This window comes from Fulvia fulva, chromosome 7 (genome assembly GCF_020509005.1).
Source record: "Fulvia fulva chromosome 7, complete sequence".
Lineage (NCBI taxonomy): Eukaryota > Fungi > Ascomycota > Dothideomycetes > Mycosphaerellales > Mycosphaerellaceae > Fulvia > Fulvia fulva.
The window spans coordinates 3,272,562-3,289,435 of NC_063018.1; the positions used below are offsets into that span (position 1 = coordinate 3,272,562).

General features: G+C 53.6%; 6 protein-coding genes across 6 annotated transcripts; 4 read left to right on the forward strand and 2 right to left on the reverse strand.

Annotated features, from left to right (window-relative positions):
- Positions 1-417: 417 nt before the first annotated feature.
- Positions 418-5,019, reverse strand: CLAFUR5_10461 (Lysophospholipase NTE1; the record flags this gene model as incomplete). Its single annotated transcript, XM_047909609.1, has 1 exon — positions 418-5,019. The coding sequence occupies one exon, from the start codon at positions 5,017-5,019 to the stop codon at positions 418-420; it is 4,602 nt and encodes a 1,533-aa protein (XP_047764691.1).
- Positions 5,020-5,285: 266 nt separating this feature from the next.
- CLAFUR5_10462 (RNA polymerase II-associated protein 1) lies at positions 5,286-6,838 on the forward strand (the record flags this gene model as incomplete). The annotated part of the gene is made up of 2 exons (XM_047909610.1): positions 5,286-5,682; positions 5,733-6,838. 2 exons carry the CDS (start codon positions 5,286-5,288, stop codon positions 6,836-6,838), a joined length of 1,503 nt encoding a protein of 500 aa, XP_047763958.1.
- Positions 6,839-7,000: 162 nt separating this feature from the next.
- Positions 7,001-7,861, forward strand: CLAFUR5_10463 (uncharacterized protein; the record flags this gene model as incomplete). The annotated part of the gene is made up of 1 exon (XM_047909611.1): positions 7,001-7,861. One exon carries the CDS (start codon positions 7,001-7,003, stop codon positions 7,859-7,861), a length of 861 nt encoding a protein of 286 aa, XP_047764693.1.
- Positions 7,862-9,473: 1,612 nt separating this feature from the next.
- Positions 9,474-10,003, forward strand: CLAFUR5_10464 (uncharacterized protein; the record flags this gene model as incomplete). The annotated part of the gene is made up of 2 exons (XM_047909612.1): positions 9,474-9,497; positions 9,671-10,003. The coding sequence occupies 2 exons, from the start codon at positions 9,474-9,476 to the stop codon at positions 10,001-10,003; spliced, it is 357 nt and encodes a 118-aa protein (XP_047763956.1).
- A 162-nt stretch (positions 10,004-10,165) lies between these two features.
- Positions 10,166-11,541, forward strand: CLAFUR5_10465 (uncharacterized protein; the record flags this gene model as incomplete). The annotated part of the gene is made up of 3 exons (XM_047909613.1): positions 10,166-10,390; positions 10,440-11,072; positions 11,338-11,541. The coding sequence occupies 3 exons, from the start codon at positions 10,166-10,168 to the stop codon at positions 11,539-11,541; spliced, it is 1,062 nt and encodes a 353-aa protein (XP_047764688.1).
- Positions 11,542-11,686: 145 nt separating this feature from the next.
- On the reverse strand, positions 11,687-13,180 carry CLAFUR5_10466 (uncharacterized protein; the record flags this gene model as incomplete). Its single annotated transcript, XM_047909614.1, has 1 exon — positions 11,687-13,180. One exon carries the CDS (start codon positions 13,178-13,180, stop codon positions 11,687-11,689), a length of 1,494 nt encoding a protein of 497 aa, XP_047764690.1.
- Between the last annotated feature and the right edge of the window lie 3,694 nt (positions 13,181-16,874).

The following is a 16,874-nucleotide window of genomic DNA, read 5'->3' on the forward strand; positions in this document are numbered from 1 at the left end:
ATACCGCAGGGTGTCGCGCTGAGAACAGCTGTAAGAAAAGTCGATGTTGATGTCTACTGCAATTGTACCTGGGCCAATGGGCGAACGAGCCGGATTAGTGAATTCTTGTTGTCTGTCGAAGCCGCATGATTGACATATCTGTGCCGTGCTGTACTAGTGTCGGGACGATCACAGAATCCGTCGACCGCTTGTCCGTCGCTCAAGTGAATGTCGCCAGGTCACCCCACACGGTGTGCAGATAGAGCCGCCCGCCTTGACGTGATGAACCTCTGCTTGCGCAGGGCTACAGCTCAACTTCTTCCATTCCAGTCTGTAATCACGCTACAGTATGCTATACGATGCCTACGGCCCGGGTATCAAACGCCAGAGATATATGCAACTCTCCCCGCCTGCCGCCTTCAAATTCACAAGCCCACCTCATATACTCGCCCTCCTCGGCGCCATAGTCCTCCTCAAATTCCTCTTCTCCTCCGTCTCCTCCTCAATCGGCGGCAAAACCCCCTCCTCCCTCAAATCCGCCAAGAACTTCTTGCCATACTGATACCCAACCTGATAGATCTCATCAAACTTGCCAAAGTCCAACGTACCGTACGCCTCGATGGGTGGACGCATGTATCTACATCCAGGGATACTCTTTGCGCGCTCGAGGTTATCGACAGAGCTGACATATGCCAGCCTAGCTTGGATCTCGGATAATGTAGGCGGATTGGGGTGCGAGGAGAATGGATTCCAGCGGTTGAGAGAGGCCCAGAAGCCGGAAAGGGAATCTCCGTAGTTTTGAGGTCTGTCATCGTCGAGAGCGCCGACGTCGACAGCGAAGATTTGGTCCGCGCCAAGAGCCTTCATGTGTGAGACTGTGAGGTTATCGGTGTAACCACCGTCGAGGAGCATGTCACCTTCGTCGCAGAGGGGAGGTAGCAGACCTGCCAAAGACATCGAAGCTCGAACGTATCGCCACACGTACCCGCTCGTGTGGATCTCCGAGCGGGACTTGGAGATGTTGGTGGAGTTGCAGTAGAAGTCAAGCCAGAAGTCCTCGATTTGCGAGTCACCGAATGCCTTGAAGATGCCACGGTTGAACTCGTGGCCGGTAGTGTAGGATGCTGATGGGTAGGTGACGTCCAGAGCAAAGCGCCACATGCTGCCCATGCGCCCGGCAAACTTCTTGACTCGTCCATACATTGGCACCACGTCCGCATCTTGGGCGTAGACACCGCCTACAAAGGCGCCGATGGATGTACCGCCAATAATGTCTATAGGTAAGCCGGCTTCTTCGAGCGATCTGATAATGCCAACGTGCGCCAGACCTCTTGCGCCACCTCCGCCGAGTACAAGACCAACAGACTTGCCGCACAGTCTCCTTGCCAAGCGATGGAAGTCGCCCTTGAAAGGTGTCTCCGCAGAGAACAGCGGCGTTTGTCGAACACGCCGCGAAGTGTACTTGTGTATTTCTGCCTGGATGACTTGAACACGCTGCTTGATGGCATTACCAAAGCGCTTCGGTCCAGTGGTGTGGACGGGACCTTCTGGCGCTGCCCTGAACGCCATCTGAACATGGTGATGTCCTCCATTGATCCAAGGTCTGTTCTTGAGCCAACCTCGAGTCGTGCCAGAGGGGCAGTAGCGCTCCGAATGCAGCAGGATAAGCTCTTTGCGGGCCGTCGTCTTCGTCGTTAGCAGGAATCGCTCGTATTCGCCGATCGCTGGAGACCCTTCAGCAAGACCGACCATGTAGATGCAGTCGGCCTGGCTGAGACATGTTTGCGTCCACGGTGACTTGACGCTTGTGTCCGCCACGTATATGACGATGCCATACTTCTCTTCGAGATCTGCCAAATACTGAGCCAGCTTGAGCTTGCCCATCTTGGTGAATGCATGTCGCCCCAGGTGATTTAAGATCGTAGACTGACTGAGCACGGACACCCCATTCGGTGTGCCTATTTGATGCAGAGCACTTTGCAGCTTGTTGCCAAATTCGACGACTGGCACACCAGCGGTGCATGGCATGATAGCCACAGTCCGCAGGTTGCTGGTGGACGCCACCTTGGGCCTTTCGACGGAAAGCTTGTTGTAGCTTTCGAGCTCGTTCTGAGGGTTCTCTATCAGGGCTCGCATGCGCGAGGCGATAATCTTCGACACTTTGATGGTGATTCCAGGGTGCTCCTGTGCCAAGCTATTGAAGAGCGTCTTCGGGAATTTGGCAAGCTCTGTATCGCGGATGGCGTGTAGAGTCCCTGGCCGGGTAGTCTCGGTCAAGACTTCGAGCTCTCCAACACTATCGCCCTGTCCATACTCACCAATGACCTTCATCTCACCATCATCGTTTTCTTGTATGGCTCGCAGGCGACCGTTGAGGACGATGTAGATAGCATCGCTGTCGTCTTTCTGGTGATAGATAGCTTGACCTGCGTTGACCTGAACCCACTCCAGCGCGAAGTCGATGTGCAGTATCAGCCGAGGCAAGAGACTGGTCATCCTCTTGGCCATAGTCAGGAGTACGACCGGATGGCGTTCGACGATTTTTTCAATGGCGTGGCGCGGTAGGAAGCCAACATAGACGTCCGTCTTCGCTGTAACGTCGATGAACGAGCGATAAGACGATATGCTTCCGAGATAGCCAGCGACTCCACCAGGCTTGATCAGGAAGAGACTTTTGCGTGAGTGTGCTGACTTTTGTCTTCGATGGTGTTCCGACCCTGAAACCGATGTTGATCTTGCGGCTCCCGAAGTTCTCCGTCTGTCTTTCACGCCTAGTAGATCTGGGGCCTCGACCCCACCAGGTCTAGCCATAGTGCCGAACAGATTCGAATGTGAGGCCTCGTGCTCGTCGACCGAGGCACTAACATCAAGAAAGCCGTCGATCACGTAGTACAGTCCAGGATTCCGCTCACCTTCTTCGACCAGGACTGAGCCCTTTGGAAAGAACACAATCTCGACTTCGTTCTTCAGATCTTCCATGATGTTGACAGACCCTCCAATACTGAAAGCAGACTGTGAGGCGACAGACTCCGAGTCATCCTGCGAGCCATCGAACGGATCCATGAACCCGAATGCGTTATTGAAGACGGCGCTTTGTCGCTTCGAATCATAAGAGACCAAACGAGGTGACTGAGCGACTGATCTAGTCTGTCGTAGGCTGTCTTTCGAGTTGGTTAGACCGATCGCTTTGGCCATACATTCCATGATTGATTCCCGAAAGATGACATCTTCGTCCATCGATTCTTGCCTGTGCATAGTCGCTCGTGGGTTATATTCGGCGTTAAACTGATCGCGTTTTGTCCTCGAAGGGTCATGAGTGTCACCGTTCATCGCTCGAGGGGCAGAATATGGCTGTGAAAAGCTGCCTCTCTGCCCACGTCCAGCTGGAGATCGAGCAGCATGTATATTGGTCAGGAGATCACCGGCGCTGATTCCACCTCTTTCGCCGCCGACGAGGTCTGGATTAAGGCTACCGTTGCGGACATTCTGACGAGTATGCATTGCCGCATCGCGCCGTAGACTGCTACTAGCGCGCCTGCGGTGTGCGATACGCGGATTATGCAAGGCAATACCTTTCATGCCTTCTTCCGGGCCTACACGCTCGAGATCCTTTCTGAACTTGTCCTTCAGTCGTTCTAATGCTTCGCCTCGCAGGAAGTCTGGCAGATCGTAGGTAGTGTATTTGTCCATCAATCGCTCAGTGCGTAGCACCTGATCTGTTAAGCCCAAGTACGAGTTGGCTGTAGCTAACGTCACACGCTGCAGTCTGGTCAGGATTACATGCACTATGTGTGCAGTCGCTTTCGGGTATATCCTGGTGATTCTGTGAAAAGCACTCGCTGGTATTACAGCAATTGTGGTGTCAACGGTGGCGCGAGCAACAATGTCGGGATGTGCTGATGCTTGCCTCCTTGCCTTCTTCGTCCGTGTGCTGTCACCACGAATGAGGCTTGGTCTTCGGCTGTTTTTGCCATAGCTGTCAGTGCTTCCATCAAGCGTCAACGGAGGTGGCTCCTTGTTGAAAGAGTTCAAGCCAGTTATACTCGAATGAGTTCTTTGCCGCGATACAGGTCGAGAAGACCCAGCTCCTGTCCATTGAACGCCACTGTCAGTACCAGATTCTGGGGTGCCGTCTTCATCGTGAATGGGCATACGCATCTGATTTTTGAGGTTTCCGCTGGATTCGCTAGAATGGAAGTCGTCGTCTTCATCGTAGCGCATCTTGACATTGTCGGTGAATAAAGCCAGTATGGAGAAAAGGGATGACATCGGAGCACCATTCTTGACCTCGGTGAGTAATTGGTAGCTTCCATGACTTCCAGAACGATGTTCCGGCTCATCGTCGTCCGCAATAGCGGATTCGTTGGGCGATTCGGCCTCGGATCCAGCTTTGGACTTAACAAAGATCTGGACTAAGCCATCCACGACCAGACAAAAGCCCTTCTCCTCCTCCAGCAGCAACGTTTCGCCAGCAATCAACTTCCTAGTCTGCATGGTTCGCGTTAACTCGTGGAAGACTGGTCGTTCCAGATAGCCGAAGACCTTGATGGCGCTGAGGAACTCGTCGAAATAGTTCGACAATCCGGGCTTGGAGTCGGTTTCCTGAGATTCAGGAAAGATCTCAATCTGCGGCTCCTTCCTCTGAGGCTCCGGAGGCAGACGAGAGTACATGTTCAGGAACCTGTACCGGACGAACCAGCTGACGGTGCTGGCAAAGACCAGCAGGAGGAGGAGAAGGGTCGTCATGTTCATGGTGAAGGTCAGACTCGTTGAGAGGAAGCTGAAGAGCCATGTTGGCAGTGTGTAGGTAACAAAGGTGATGATCCAGTAGAGGACACTAGGAACAACAGTGAAGAGTCCCAGGGCCAGGCCTCCCAGCATGCTCAAAGTCGACCGGGAGGATGTTCCTGCAACATGGGCCGGGGGAGTGGCGGATATTTTGGGCGCGAGCGAGGAGACGACGTCGGCGAGAGTGTGCGCAGAGGCGATTGCCGAAGAAGTGAGCACAGCACCCGGGAGAGAAGACGAGGCGCGATCCATCATGCTGGCAGCACGTGGAGCGGGAGGAGTGGGCGTGTGGTGAGAGGCTGAGAGCTGGCCGGTGTGGCAGCTGTGGCGCTGGGGTCGAATCAATGGGATGGTATCCAAAACGTGCCAGCAGGTGCCAGCATCGTCAAGCGGGGCTCCGTCCGGTTCAGCAGCGAAGAATGCTGGGAGGAGCAATGGTCGCCGCGATTCACGTGGGCATCTAGTCGTGCACGCGTAGGATGAGTGCAGAGCAAGATACTGGGGATTGAGATGCGTGCATGTCGTGTGCTTGCCGACAGATATCGTCGCAGGTCTCGTGGCGTCCACTTGTGGCGCGCACTTCCAAGGCTCGGATGTGGCCGCCGGCATCAAATCAACACCTACACCTCACCCACCCGTCCACCCTCACAGCGACTGCGATGGCCTCACAGAACAAAGTGGTCCACCAGGACTACATTGCGCGCATACGATACTCGAACCAGCTGCCTCCTCCACCGAACCCTCCAAAGCTGCTCGACATACCAGGCACAGGACTCGCCGGCGGACAGTACACGAGCGCGGCATATGCATCGAGATTAGTGAGGGAGCAGCCGCTCAACATCGAGGCGGACGCCGAACTGGGCATGCCCATTGACCTGATTGGTATCCCTGGCGTATTCGATGGAGATGAGCGAGGTAAGCAAGAGTCCAAGAGCATGGCGGAATATACCTCTAACATATAACAGCCATCAGCGCGCGTCCTGGCGCACAGCTCCACCCAGCAGACAGAGCACTTCTCAAACCATTGTCAACATTGGGCAAAGCGGCAGCAGCGAGCGGAGGAGCATCGTTCTTGCGAAGAACAGAATACACAGCATCTCAGGCCACACAGCACTTCACATCCTCCACCTCCAAGGACTTGCTCAAACTGCGCAACGATGCGAAGCGAAAGAGACCCAGTCTCAACAAGGACGACCCTATCAACATTATGCGCAACATCATCAAAGGCTTCGACATTGCACACCCTAAGGACGCCTATACAGGCGAGGACAGCCAGACCAATCTCCGAGGTGCACAAATTACAGACGCCGAGACTAAGGCCTGGTCGAATCCTCAGCATCCCAAGAACCCCAGCCTCAAACTGCTCGACTCATATCCTGTACTGCCCGATCTAGATGCGATACCTACTACTGGCTTCTACATGATCATGAAGTTCGAAGGCAACCCCTTGGCCAAGACCGATCAGTACGACCACCGCCTCGATACTGCCCTCATGCGACCAGTAATGGACGAGGAGGCGGAAGCGATATACCAAGAGAAGCTAGCTGCGTGGGAAGAGTCAGACAAGACTAAGACTGAGCCCATTCGCGAGTACGATTATGACTACTTCATACCACAAGACGCTGCTGCTGTGCACGGCATCAAGCGCAAGCTCAACCCGAACGACCCCGAGAACGACGATCCGGAGCTATACACCGATGAGGTAGACGAAGGCAAGAAGGCATTCAAGTTTCAACGGCTACGAACATACGAAACCAAGTCGCAGAAAGGAGATCCGAGGGAGTACTACAACCATACCTTGGCGATGGCACTCCACGATCCTGAATCTGAGGTTGGCGAGGTGTCAGGAATCAAGAAGAGGCTACAAAAGGGCGCATACTACTATCCGATCGTGCAGACCACTGCGGTTCGGCCGAAGCGTAATGTGGGCAGGATCGCATATCAGCAGGAAGAGACCAAGATCGATGAGCTCAATATCACGGTGGCAGATCCGACCGAGGATCTGCAGGCTGCGCAAATGGAGAAGAGAGCGACTATTGACCCGGCAGTGCGGACTACAGAGGTGGCATAGTAGGACTGTGACAAGCTAGGGAAGAGCAGAAGAGTCGGATTACTTGGCGGAAAGCCTATGGAGCAGGAGTCTGGGGAAAGTCGCGCTTGCTCCAGCACAATAAATCTTCGACGCTCGAACTTGATTTGTGAGAACTGCACAGGAAATGTATTCGCGATCGCCATGGCAAAAATATCCTGGCCCAGAAGGGTGAAGACGTGGTTCAGGGCAAAGATGCATCACATCGAATTGCAAGTCTTCAAGCCCAACTTACCATCAGCATCTGCGGCTGAAGAGGATGCGGCGGACGGACTGGGGCTTGCGATGCATGGCCTTGACCTCTCCAGTGACGTGTCTGGACCAACAGATATCCCTCAAAGCGGCGAAGAAGGCACTCCTGCAGAATCTCGAGACACCCCTAAGGGACTCTTAGACTACCCAGCAGAGCTTCGCATTATTATCTACGATCTCGTCTTCCGCGCCGAGACTGAGCGGAAGATACTCTTGAAAAAAGCCTGTCCACCCAAAAAGTCTCTACTACTCACCTGCTGGCAAGCCTACAACGAAGCATACCACATCTACAAGGCCCAGTATTACAAATACTGGACGACAAATCACTTCGTCGTAGACTTAGCAAATTACCACCCTTGGGACCTCTACGATATCGAACTTCTGGCGGACCGCGACCTCCACCGCATCAACAGTCTCACCATCTGGGCAACGAAGCAATACTTCCCACCAAGCCTTTGCGCACACGCTCAGCTAATGCTGTGGCATCTCTGCGGGGTCTGGAAGAGAGAGATTATATGGGTGGACGACATGCGCCCGTCGTGGAGATGGTCCAGTGAGAACTACATCGCTCTGCGGAGAGACGGCTTTGGGTCGCAACGACGACCAGGTTGGTGTCTGCAACGCCCTTTTGCGGCGCAATGCGCGGATGTGCTTCGCCACGAAGTGAGGCCGATGACGTTGAAGGAGCAGCTTGTGACGATTATGCAGGAGTTGCATCGAGAGACGGTGAGGGATGATTGCTGGCTTGGGTAAGGGGGTGAGACGTAAAGCAGGGAGGCATGGGGGTGTCAAGCTTCAGCTCCGTCGCACGGTCGCGGAAGCTAGTGCTCCTGTCTTCTGATTCTGCAGCGAATTGATTCGCTTGACGTATTAAGCACGTATGCTACACGATTACTGCACGATTACTTGACACTACAAAACACCAGCGAGGTTGTCGAAAGCTTTTACAGGGCGACGTGGAATCGTTTAAGCTGTACGACGCGTTACAGCTTCGCGCGCGATGCTCGAGTCTACGCCATACAGCTTCACACTAGTAGGTTCAAGCAGAAGCATTCGCTCTGATAGTGCGGCGGAGCGCTCGGCGATCACCAGCCCTCCAGGTTCGCGCGTAAGCTGGAAGGACAACCAAGTCATCGACCCTAAGGCAGCTCAATAGCTGCGGTCTGGATCCGTCCACCGCGCTCGTGAGATGAATACAACCCCTCAAGTTTCTCCACGAAAGAAACGCTACTAGTACAGTGCAATAGCATTCAGAGAACACCATACTGCCAATTACAAAGTGGTAGCCCAGCCCAGCGCTTCCGCATCAAAGCCCGACTCCTGAACAAAAGTCGGCCATGGCCGTCTCTTTGCCCGACGCTGATCTCCATTCCACTGTGCTGGGAGTCCCATGATCACCCAAACGGCAAAAAACGGGAAGATACCTAAGTAACCGCCTCCCGTGAAAGAAGGATGCTCCACGTCCAACCCCAGCAAACCCGACCAGCCAATGCAAGTGGTCAAGTAGTTGGCGACCAGGACTGCAGAGCAGAATGGAGTCATGAAGGCTGCGATGCGAAGTAGCTCCGTTGCGATGTAGTGGCCGTCCGGCAGCTATTGTGGTATGTGACGTCAGTATCTATTGCCTTGACGCATGCTGGAGTCGGGACTTACATGGTCATCATCGTGCTGCTGATGTTTTTCGGATTACGACCGTCGTCGTAGTCGATTTTGATGTTGTACGCACTTGCAGAGTACAAATAGAAGGGAGACTGCTGCAGGAAGGACTACCGCAGGTATTGGGAGTCCGATCCAGCAGAAAGCGGGAATTGACGCCTCGTCAAACCACGCGAGCTCGCTTTGGGAGCAGAGGCTAGGTACCGACATGTCTGGACCAAAAGAAGTATTCGATGCTGATGTAATCGAAAATAGCGGGGGCGACAAGATGCTGAAGGAGATGACTGTTCTCACTGAGTAGATATTCTACGCTGCGGAAAAGTCGAATGCCATGCGCCTTCATCAGCAGCGACACAGCAGAAGCTCTTCTGCACAAGAGTAGGAAGGATTACACTATCTAGGCTGTCCCCAATCAAGCTTCAACAAGCTTCGACAAGCTTCTCAAACGTGCAAGATCTCCAGACCTCCCCAGGATCACACCGAGCACCAGCATCACAGCACGCGACTGCGACCATGTCGGACACACTTGCACCGACACATGCACCAACACACCTTCTATTCCCAGCCCAAGACAGCTTTGTCGCTACTGCTTCCGACAGTCGTCATCATGGCAGCACCAGGTGGATGGAATCGAGATGACGCGCCCCTAGCAAACGCACCCAACTCAAAGATGAAGAACAAGTTGCGTGACATCTTGGACTAGAGAGACATGATGAGCAAGCTGGACCAACAGGTGGGCTTGTGCAACTGCCCCATGTACACTGCGACATCGCTGACCCATACTAGGCGAAGGGCTCCACCTACATAGACATCGGCAGTTCTGTTGTCGTTAAGCGCCGCAGAGACACACGTACAAATTTCGAGGAGCTCTGCAGAGAGGAATAGAAGGCTAACACCCTCTCGGAGATATGGAACACCGGCACTATCATCTACCGCTCCAAGATCTTCATGTCGTGCATGGCCGCTGCCGCCAAGGGCCGTATCGAGGACAAGCCACGCGCAGATCTGCTTTACCAAGTGAAGGATGCTTTTCAGCTCTGGGATCTCCGCTTCATTCCGGAGTTCAACCCCATTTTTGGGCAGCGGCATACTCAGATGCTTCGGCACATCCACAAGATTGCACTCGATGAAGGTCTTTCCAAGAAGCGCCGTGTTGAGAACCACCTCACCGACGAGGAGCTTCTTCTGTTCTGGATGAAGATAGCTACTTCCGATGGCCTCGCTGGGATCGATGACTAGAAGCAGCACTGCGCCGCATGGCTGATCCTGTGCATCGCTGCCGCTCGTCTAGACCCCTTCTCAGTCTGTCCGGGTTATGAGAAGGGTGCCGGTTACGCTGAAGGCGGCTCAACCAAGAAGCGTCGAGAGGATGAGACTTTGCGCTGGGCTGACATCGAACTCATGCGCTTCGAGACTGGTATTGGCGCGAAGCTCGAGTTCAAGTTCGTCAAGGGCCACCGCAATCCCTACGCTGGCGTCAACATTGAGGATAAGGACTGCTTCACCCTCCCTCCCTCTACCGGCGACCAGCCCGAGCTGGACCTGTCTTTGGTGCTGCTGTCTCTGGCGTTCGATCGCGGTCTCTTCGGTAGCAGGACTCCAGAGGAGCTCTGGGAAGGTCCTGAGGTAAGCGAGCAGATCCTAATGCTCTCGACCAGCACTTACCACATTGCAGAAATACATTGAGCAAGATGAAGACGTTGCCAATCAGGCTGGCTTCGTTCAGTCCGACCAAGCGGGAGTCCTCGATACCGAGCTCGCCATGAAGGAGGCTTCATTGAACCCGAAGCTTCGCGAGATGTGTCAATCGGTTGGCCTGGTCGCTCGTGACTCGATGTACGCCTTCCGCCGCCTCGCCATCACTGAGGTACGCCGCGGGTCTGGTACAGAGTTTGCTAAGGAGTTCGCCGGCCACAAGATGGGCGGGAGGTCGATGTATGCCTACGACAACCTTGGCATGCAGGATGTCGACATGCAGAACATGCGTCTCGGGACCGAAGAGGTCTATTCTCGTACAGAGCTCCGCAAGATCTTCGGCCAGGTACCAGATCAGCTGTGGACCGGCGACACCGAGACAGCTGAGCAGGCCAACTACCGTCGTGCGGAAGAGCTAATGATCGAGGATACTCAGTACAAGGACGTTGAGAAGAAGCTTCGCGATATCCTCCGCGATTGTGCAGTACTGCTCGATATGCCGGATCTTGGATACAACGAAAGCATTGTGAACTCATACTCGAAGAAGCTGCAGGCAATGGACGACGACATCGACGCTGACTCCGGTGACCAGCGTAGAGCTCAACAAGGGCTGGTGACAAAGTTTTTTTGCCGGCCTAGGTGTCGACTGTACTTCCGAAATGCCGTCCAAAGGGCGCGTAGTCGTGAATTAGATATATGGCGACGCGCTACAAGCTCGACCGCATTTGTACAACTTTGCGAATCAGCTACACGCCAGCGTGTTGAAGCAAAGGCCTTTGCTCCAATAATCTGTCGAAGCGGTCGGTGGTAATTAACTTTGGCACCTGCCCTCGCAAGACCTAAACGAGAAGCTCTAAGGGGTTATTAACACCCGTAAGAGAACGTATTGGGTTCTCCACGAGAAGTACCGTAAGGAGGTGAAGGAGCAGCAGTCTACGGAAGTCAAAGCGGCGTCGAAAGTCGCTTCGAAGCGATCAAAGACTACCGAAGGTGTGAGGTGGGCGTATACCAGCTCTGCTATGCACGGCTTTCTGCGACGTCGAAGAGGACTCTATCAAGCAGCAGCAGGCCCAAGAGCTTGAAAAGGCCCTTGGCGCCATCTACGACGAGCCGCAGTATTTCTTCGAAAGGAGCTTCGTGAAACGTACCGCAAGCAGGTCAACGAAGAGCAGTCAACTAAATGTACATCACTTACTTCTCATCACATGTATCGCCCCATCACTGCTGCTACATGCTAGCATCTCCCATCATCGCATCGATGTCATTCACAGTTGCCGGAACCTCCTGCATTCCCCCATAATACTCATCGTACTCGTCCTGGGCCAGATCCTCGCTGACCTGAGTGGAAGTCCAGGACCTAGCACTGTAGTACAGCACTCCACCTGCATGACGATGCAAACCTCGATGGCGCTCGCTCGTGGTTATGCAGTTGCGATGCAGCAAGAAATTGATAGCTCGTATCATGCATGCGCGAAGTGCTTCCTGCCAGCCAGGTACCGCTTCGATGTCTGCTAGTGTCTTCGCTTGGCCGACTGATGCCGACATCGCTTTCTGAAGTAGCCCATCGAGTAGCTGGCTCGGAGTACCTGTCAACGCAGTAGTGTTGGTGTATAGGAAAGACTTAAGCTCAGCCAGCGCGACCCTAGTCTCGGGCTGGTTGACGAAGCACAATGCACCTGGGCTGATCAATGACGGCACCTTGAAAGACTCAAAGGTGGCGTGCACAGCCAAGAACAACACTTTGGCCTCTACATTCATGGTCATGACTTGATACTTGAAGTCTTGAGTCAGGTTCGTCCACGTCCTATTGCTGAGCACGAAGGTGCGAAGATCCTCCTTGTCCCGACCGAGTTGGAGCTCTCGGAGATCACAGCGCATGAAGATTGGATTACCACAGTCCTCGCAGGGGATTTCATGACACATCTCATCGCTCAGGTTGTAGTAGTCCAGATCAGACATGTCCATGACGTGGCCACAAGGCAATTGCAGTGGCCTGGCGAACACTTCGCTGAGTGGGGTCCTCCAGTCGATGAGATAACCGTTGTCATCGGCGTATCTGAGAGTATTTTCGAGGAGCAGGATCGCCGGCCGTGGGGATCTTTCGTTCCACTGGTCTCTCATGTATTCGATCTGATTTTGGGCTTGGAGCTCTCCAATTCGGTCTTGTACGTGGTACCATGCTCGATCTGAGGCCCTGGTCACGAGACCTCGCAGGAGGGCAAGCCACTCGAACTCATCCGCGTGGTCTATCAGGATCTGCCACTCGTCTTCAGAGAACTCGCATACCTGCACAGGAGCAGCGCCCAAGGGTGACTTGACCCTGATGCCCCAGGAGAATCCAGACTTCCTCCAACGCTTGGCAACATGGAGCTCGGTGATCCCAGCACCGCGACTATATAAGCTGTCTCCCCAAGCTAGTAACCTGCCGATGATATTGTCTCCAGGGACTTCGAGGCGGGCGGGAGGTGGACCTAACGGAAAGATCGCAAACAGAGGAGTCTCTTGTTCTGAAAGCGTCTCTAAGGGGCGAGGTTCCGATCGCATCTCATACTGCGAAGGACAGTCGACGAGAAATCGCTCGGGATACTCGAGGATTTCGGCACTCGGATAGTGGAATGTCCATATGTGTCGCTGTAAAAGCTCTCGTGTCGAAGCATTCTCGGCTTGCGAGTTCATGCTGACATTGCCGAAGTTCTCGATGAAGCCGTGTGGAAGTGCCATGTTGAGGTATCCTTCAAACTAGAAGTCGACGTTGATTCTGAGTATAGGAGTATCCGAGTGTGGGAAGAGGAGTATATATCGGGATTGCGTCTTGTGTTGCATCCGAGTGCACAGTGACCGAACGAAGTGAATATACGGGATGAATGTAATTGCGAGAACTGGGAGTCAGCGTCCGCAGAGAAGTGAATACCATCATGGTGGAGACTTCGCCAGCCGTAGCTCGTGGCTGTCGATTTCGCCGTTGTCGTGGTGCGCTTCGTAGCACGCAAAGGATGGCCAGCCTGCTTGACTCTGCGGGCGCATTATCGCCTTGCGAGGAAGCCAACGATGAGAGCAAGGCGCTGGCGCATCGTGAGATCCATTCTCGCCAGGATGTTCCCTTGGATCCCCGACAATGACTCCGAAAGAGAACATCCTTTAATCGATGTGACCGATTCTGCACTCATCGAAGGTTCGACGTAGCATAGCTAACGATCCGAGAGCGAACAGTAGCCGTGAACCAGTCGGTAGTAGCATTCTTCTTCGGATCGGATCACTTGCGTGTACGATCAATCTGATGGAGGTAGGTCATTCCGCAGTTCGTGAATACAAGGCATCGGAGTAATCGCAAGGCATCTCTCGTAAGGTCAAATGTAGAGATGTAAGATATTATACTGATGTTCAACACCGACCGCAACTTTCACAACAGAAGTTAGTAGTTGAAATCGTTGTTTGCTAAGAAGAGGGCGAGACATGTCGTCTTCCGAGACTTGGCCAGTGCGCTAGGGGCATGCAACGGTGCTTGACTTCATGTCTTTACTCTTTCGATCCAGCTTTCTTTCGCTTTGGTCCTCGATATGATGTATTGTCATTGTAGCAGCCTTTCGCAGTCGGCGAATGATGCCTATACGACGCAAATCTATGCACATCAAGGGCCATAACATGCCAGCGCATAGCAGTGCATAGATTTCAAAGCTATATCTACAACACAGCTTTCACGTGACTTCAGATCGTGCTGTTAGCCACCTCGACAACTTCGAGACCTCTGCCCAAAGGCACCGTGGCCTAATGGTAAGGCGGTAAGTCAACGTGCATGCCGACGACATCGTCCATGCGTCTGACAAGTTATAGTTGCTTTCCGGTTAAAATCCTCATTGGCAAAGATTGTGGGTTCGAGTCGTGGGTATCCCCAACGATGGAACGCGTTGTAACTATATCCTGACTGTGAATAGCCATCGGTGTCGTAAGACTTCTCTTTTTGCAGGTCCTTGGCGTGACAGAGCTATCAGTGCCGTGAGATCTCTCTTTTTGCAAAATCCTTGTCTTTGCGGGGCTGAGAACGACAGCCACAGACCTTTCATTTGGCTGGGATCCAGTCTGCATTCGTTCCGGGCCGATATGGCTACTGTAGGGTCACGCTGTGTGGAGCTGAAGTTTCACTCACCGCAGCTATGCCAAGACGCACTAGTCCCAAAATGGTCTTGATCACGAGATTCAGCATTACACGCCAGACAACTTGTACAAGTGTGTGCTGGAGACTGCAGTGGGTTTCGAGACAGACGGTACATGAGCGATCGGATGCTGGCGATACAATGTTGCAGTATGTCTGATTTTTGCCCTATGCGTGACCTTCCGGAGTAGGACTCCGGATGTCCAGGCAGTACTGTAGAGACCACTTGTGCGCATGATGTAGATAACTTTCATGCTCAGGATGAAGCACCGCTTCGACAACAAGACCATATAGCGTATGGTAAGTATGCAGCGGACAAGCACTGACTGCTTTTCGCAGCGACTGCGGCACCATGGTAACAAGCGTTTTGAGGATACGATGAGTGTTCATGGCTTCAGGATTTGATGCTTGATCAACGAACTCCATTTTGGTAGACATCCGAGTCAAAAAGAAGCTGCGACATGACAGAGTCACATGGATAGAGTAGACATTAGCCGAGACGAAAGGCTTCAGGCACAAATAAACCAACGTCAGTAGTGAGAGCGCTTGGTCGATGCGCTTCTTGCACTTGCCAGATCGGAGGCGTGCACATTATCCGCTGGATGAAGACTTGACGCATCGCGGCCTGCCAACGTGACGCTTCTCAGCCAACTGAACTGCATACCTGAGGTCCAGCAGGTTCAGATTGCACTGCCTGCCAGAAGAGTGAAGCGACAGACTTTCATCGCCGTCATCCCGTTGACGGTCTTCTTGTGGCCCCATTCGAGCAGTGCAGCTCTGATGAGCTGACATCTCCCGAAAGAAGTTAATACCATGGTAGTACCATGGTAGATGTAAGTAGGATGGCCAAGTACCTTCCGGATATAGTCAGATGTACAGCCAACATGTTCCAGGCCTGGCAACAGACCATGATCCAGTGCATAGGACCCTCATCCAGACCAAACAACTTCCAGCTCACAACAAGAAGCAACACCAGTACGTCTCCCTCTCACATCCACGGTCCGGCCACCGGAGGACAGCGAAGCCAGCAAAGCACCAGATCCGGCATAAAGTACTTGCATACCTGGCGTCCAATCGGGATAGCATGGAGTGTTGGCACGTCTGCCACACTGTCTCGGAGCGCATATGATCCGGTTCCTGATTTTTCGAAGCTGCGTTGTTGTTTCTCGTGCGTCTCGCACAAGCGGATGTCAGCCTCACATATGCCAAAGATACTGTTGTACCTTTTGCGGTCTATGCCGAGATGGAACAGCTCGAGCTGACTCTGCGCCTCGAGATCAGCGCGGGCAGGAAGTGCAGCAGGTAGAGGTGGGAGCGGATGGATGTGAGCATGCACGGCATGTTCGAGGTGTGGTTAGTGAGTTTGGGGAGATGTGTTGGAGTATGGAACGATTCGAGCGTTCGATGCACTTGTCGCCTCACTTCCGCCGCACAATTTGTTTGTGGTACGGATGTGCAGCTCCAGGACCGCGCCGCCGCGGAAGTCGCGAAACAGGGGCAGCTTTGCCACGTGTGTGCAATCTTCGTCCACGATCGCCGGACGCCTCAGATATTCTGAGCGTATGCAACACGAAGACCTGGCGATGGCTATACGATATTGTAGAAGCAAAGCTGTCGTTCGGATATCTGCGGTAGGCAGCAGCAGCAGCATGTGTGATGTTGCCGCGTTCGGATGATATGCAATCTAAATTTGTGACGCGGGCTCACTGTCGGGACGTGCGGCCAACACGAGCTAGACGCGAAGAACATGGCATGATGCATACCGAGGTCGTGATGATGATGTCGCAGATTGTGGTGCGTACCGCCAAGCCAAGCAGTCGCTGGCGTGACGAGCGACAAGAGGTCAGCATGTTTGTTCAGGGTGCCAACCTACTACTAACGGCGATGGCACAGAATGGTGATGATGGCATGCGGTGAGAGCGTGGGGAGGAGGGCTCTGCAGCAGCTGCTAGCCAAAGTCTGGAAGGCTTCCGGCAACGAGCGTCGAGCATCGCGATGAAAGCGTGACCACTGACTGACCAACAAGTCGCGCGACGACTCCGCAGACAATGAAGGCGCGCGGGAGTTGGCGGGCTCTTTGATGGAGTTGGCCGCGTCGCCGGTTAAGTGCGATATGCACGCAAACAGAGACTGCGAGCCGATGCAGGACGCAAAATGTGATGGGATGTGTGTGATCACTGTGGTGAGTGGTGAGTGCTGTCATTCATTTTGTCATCAGCTGCAGATTGGCTGTGACTGGGTCTGGTGGGCGGAGACGGAGACGTG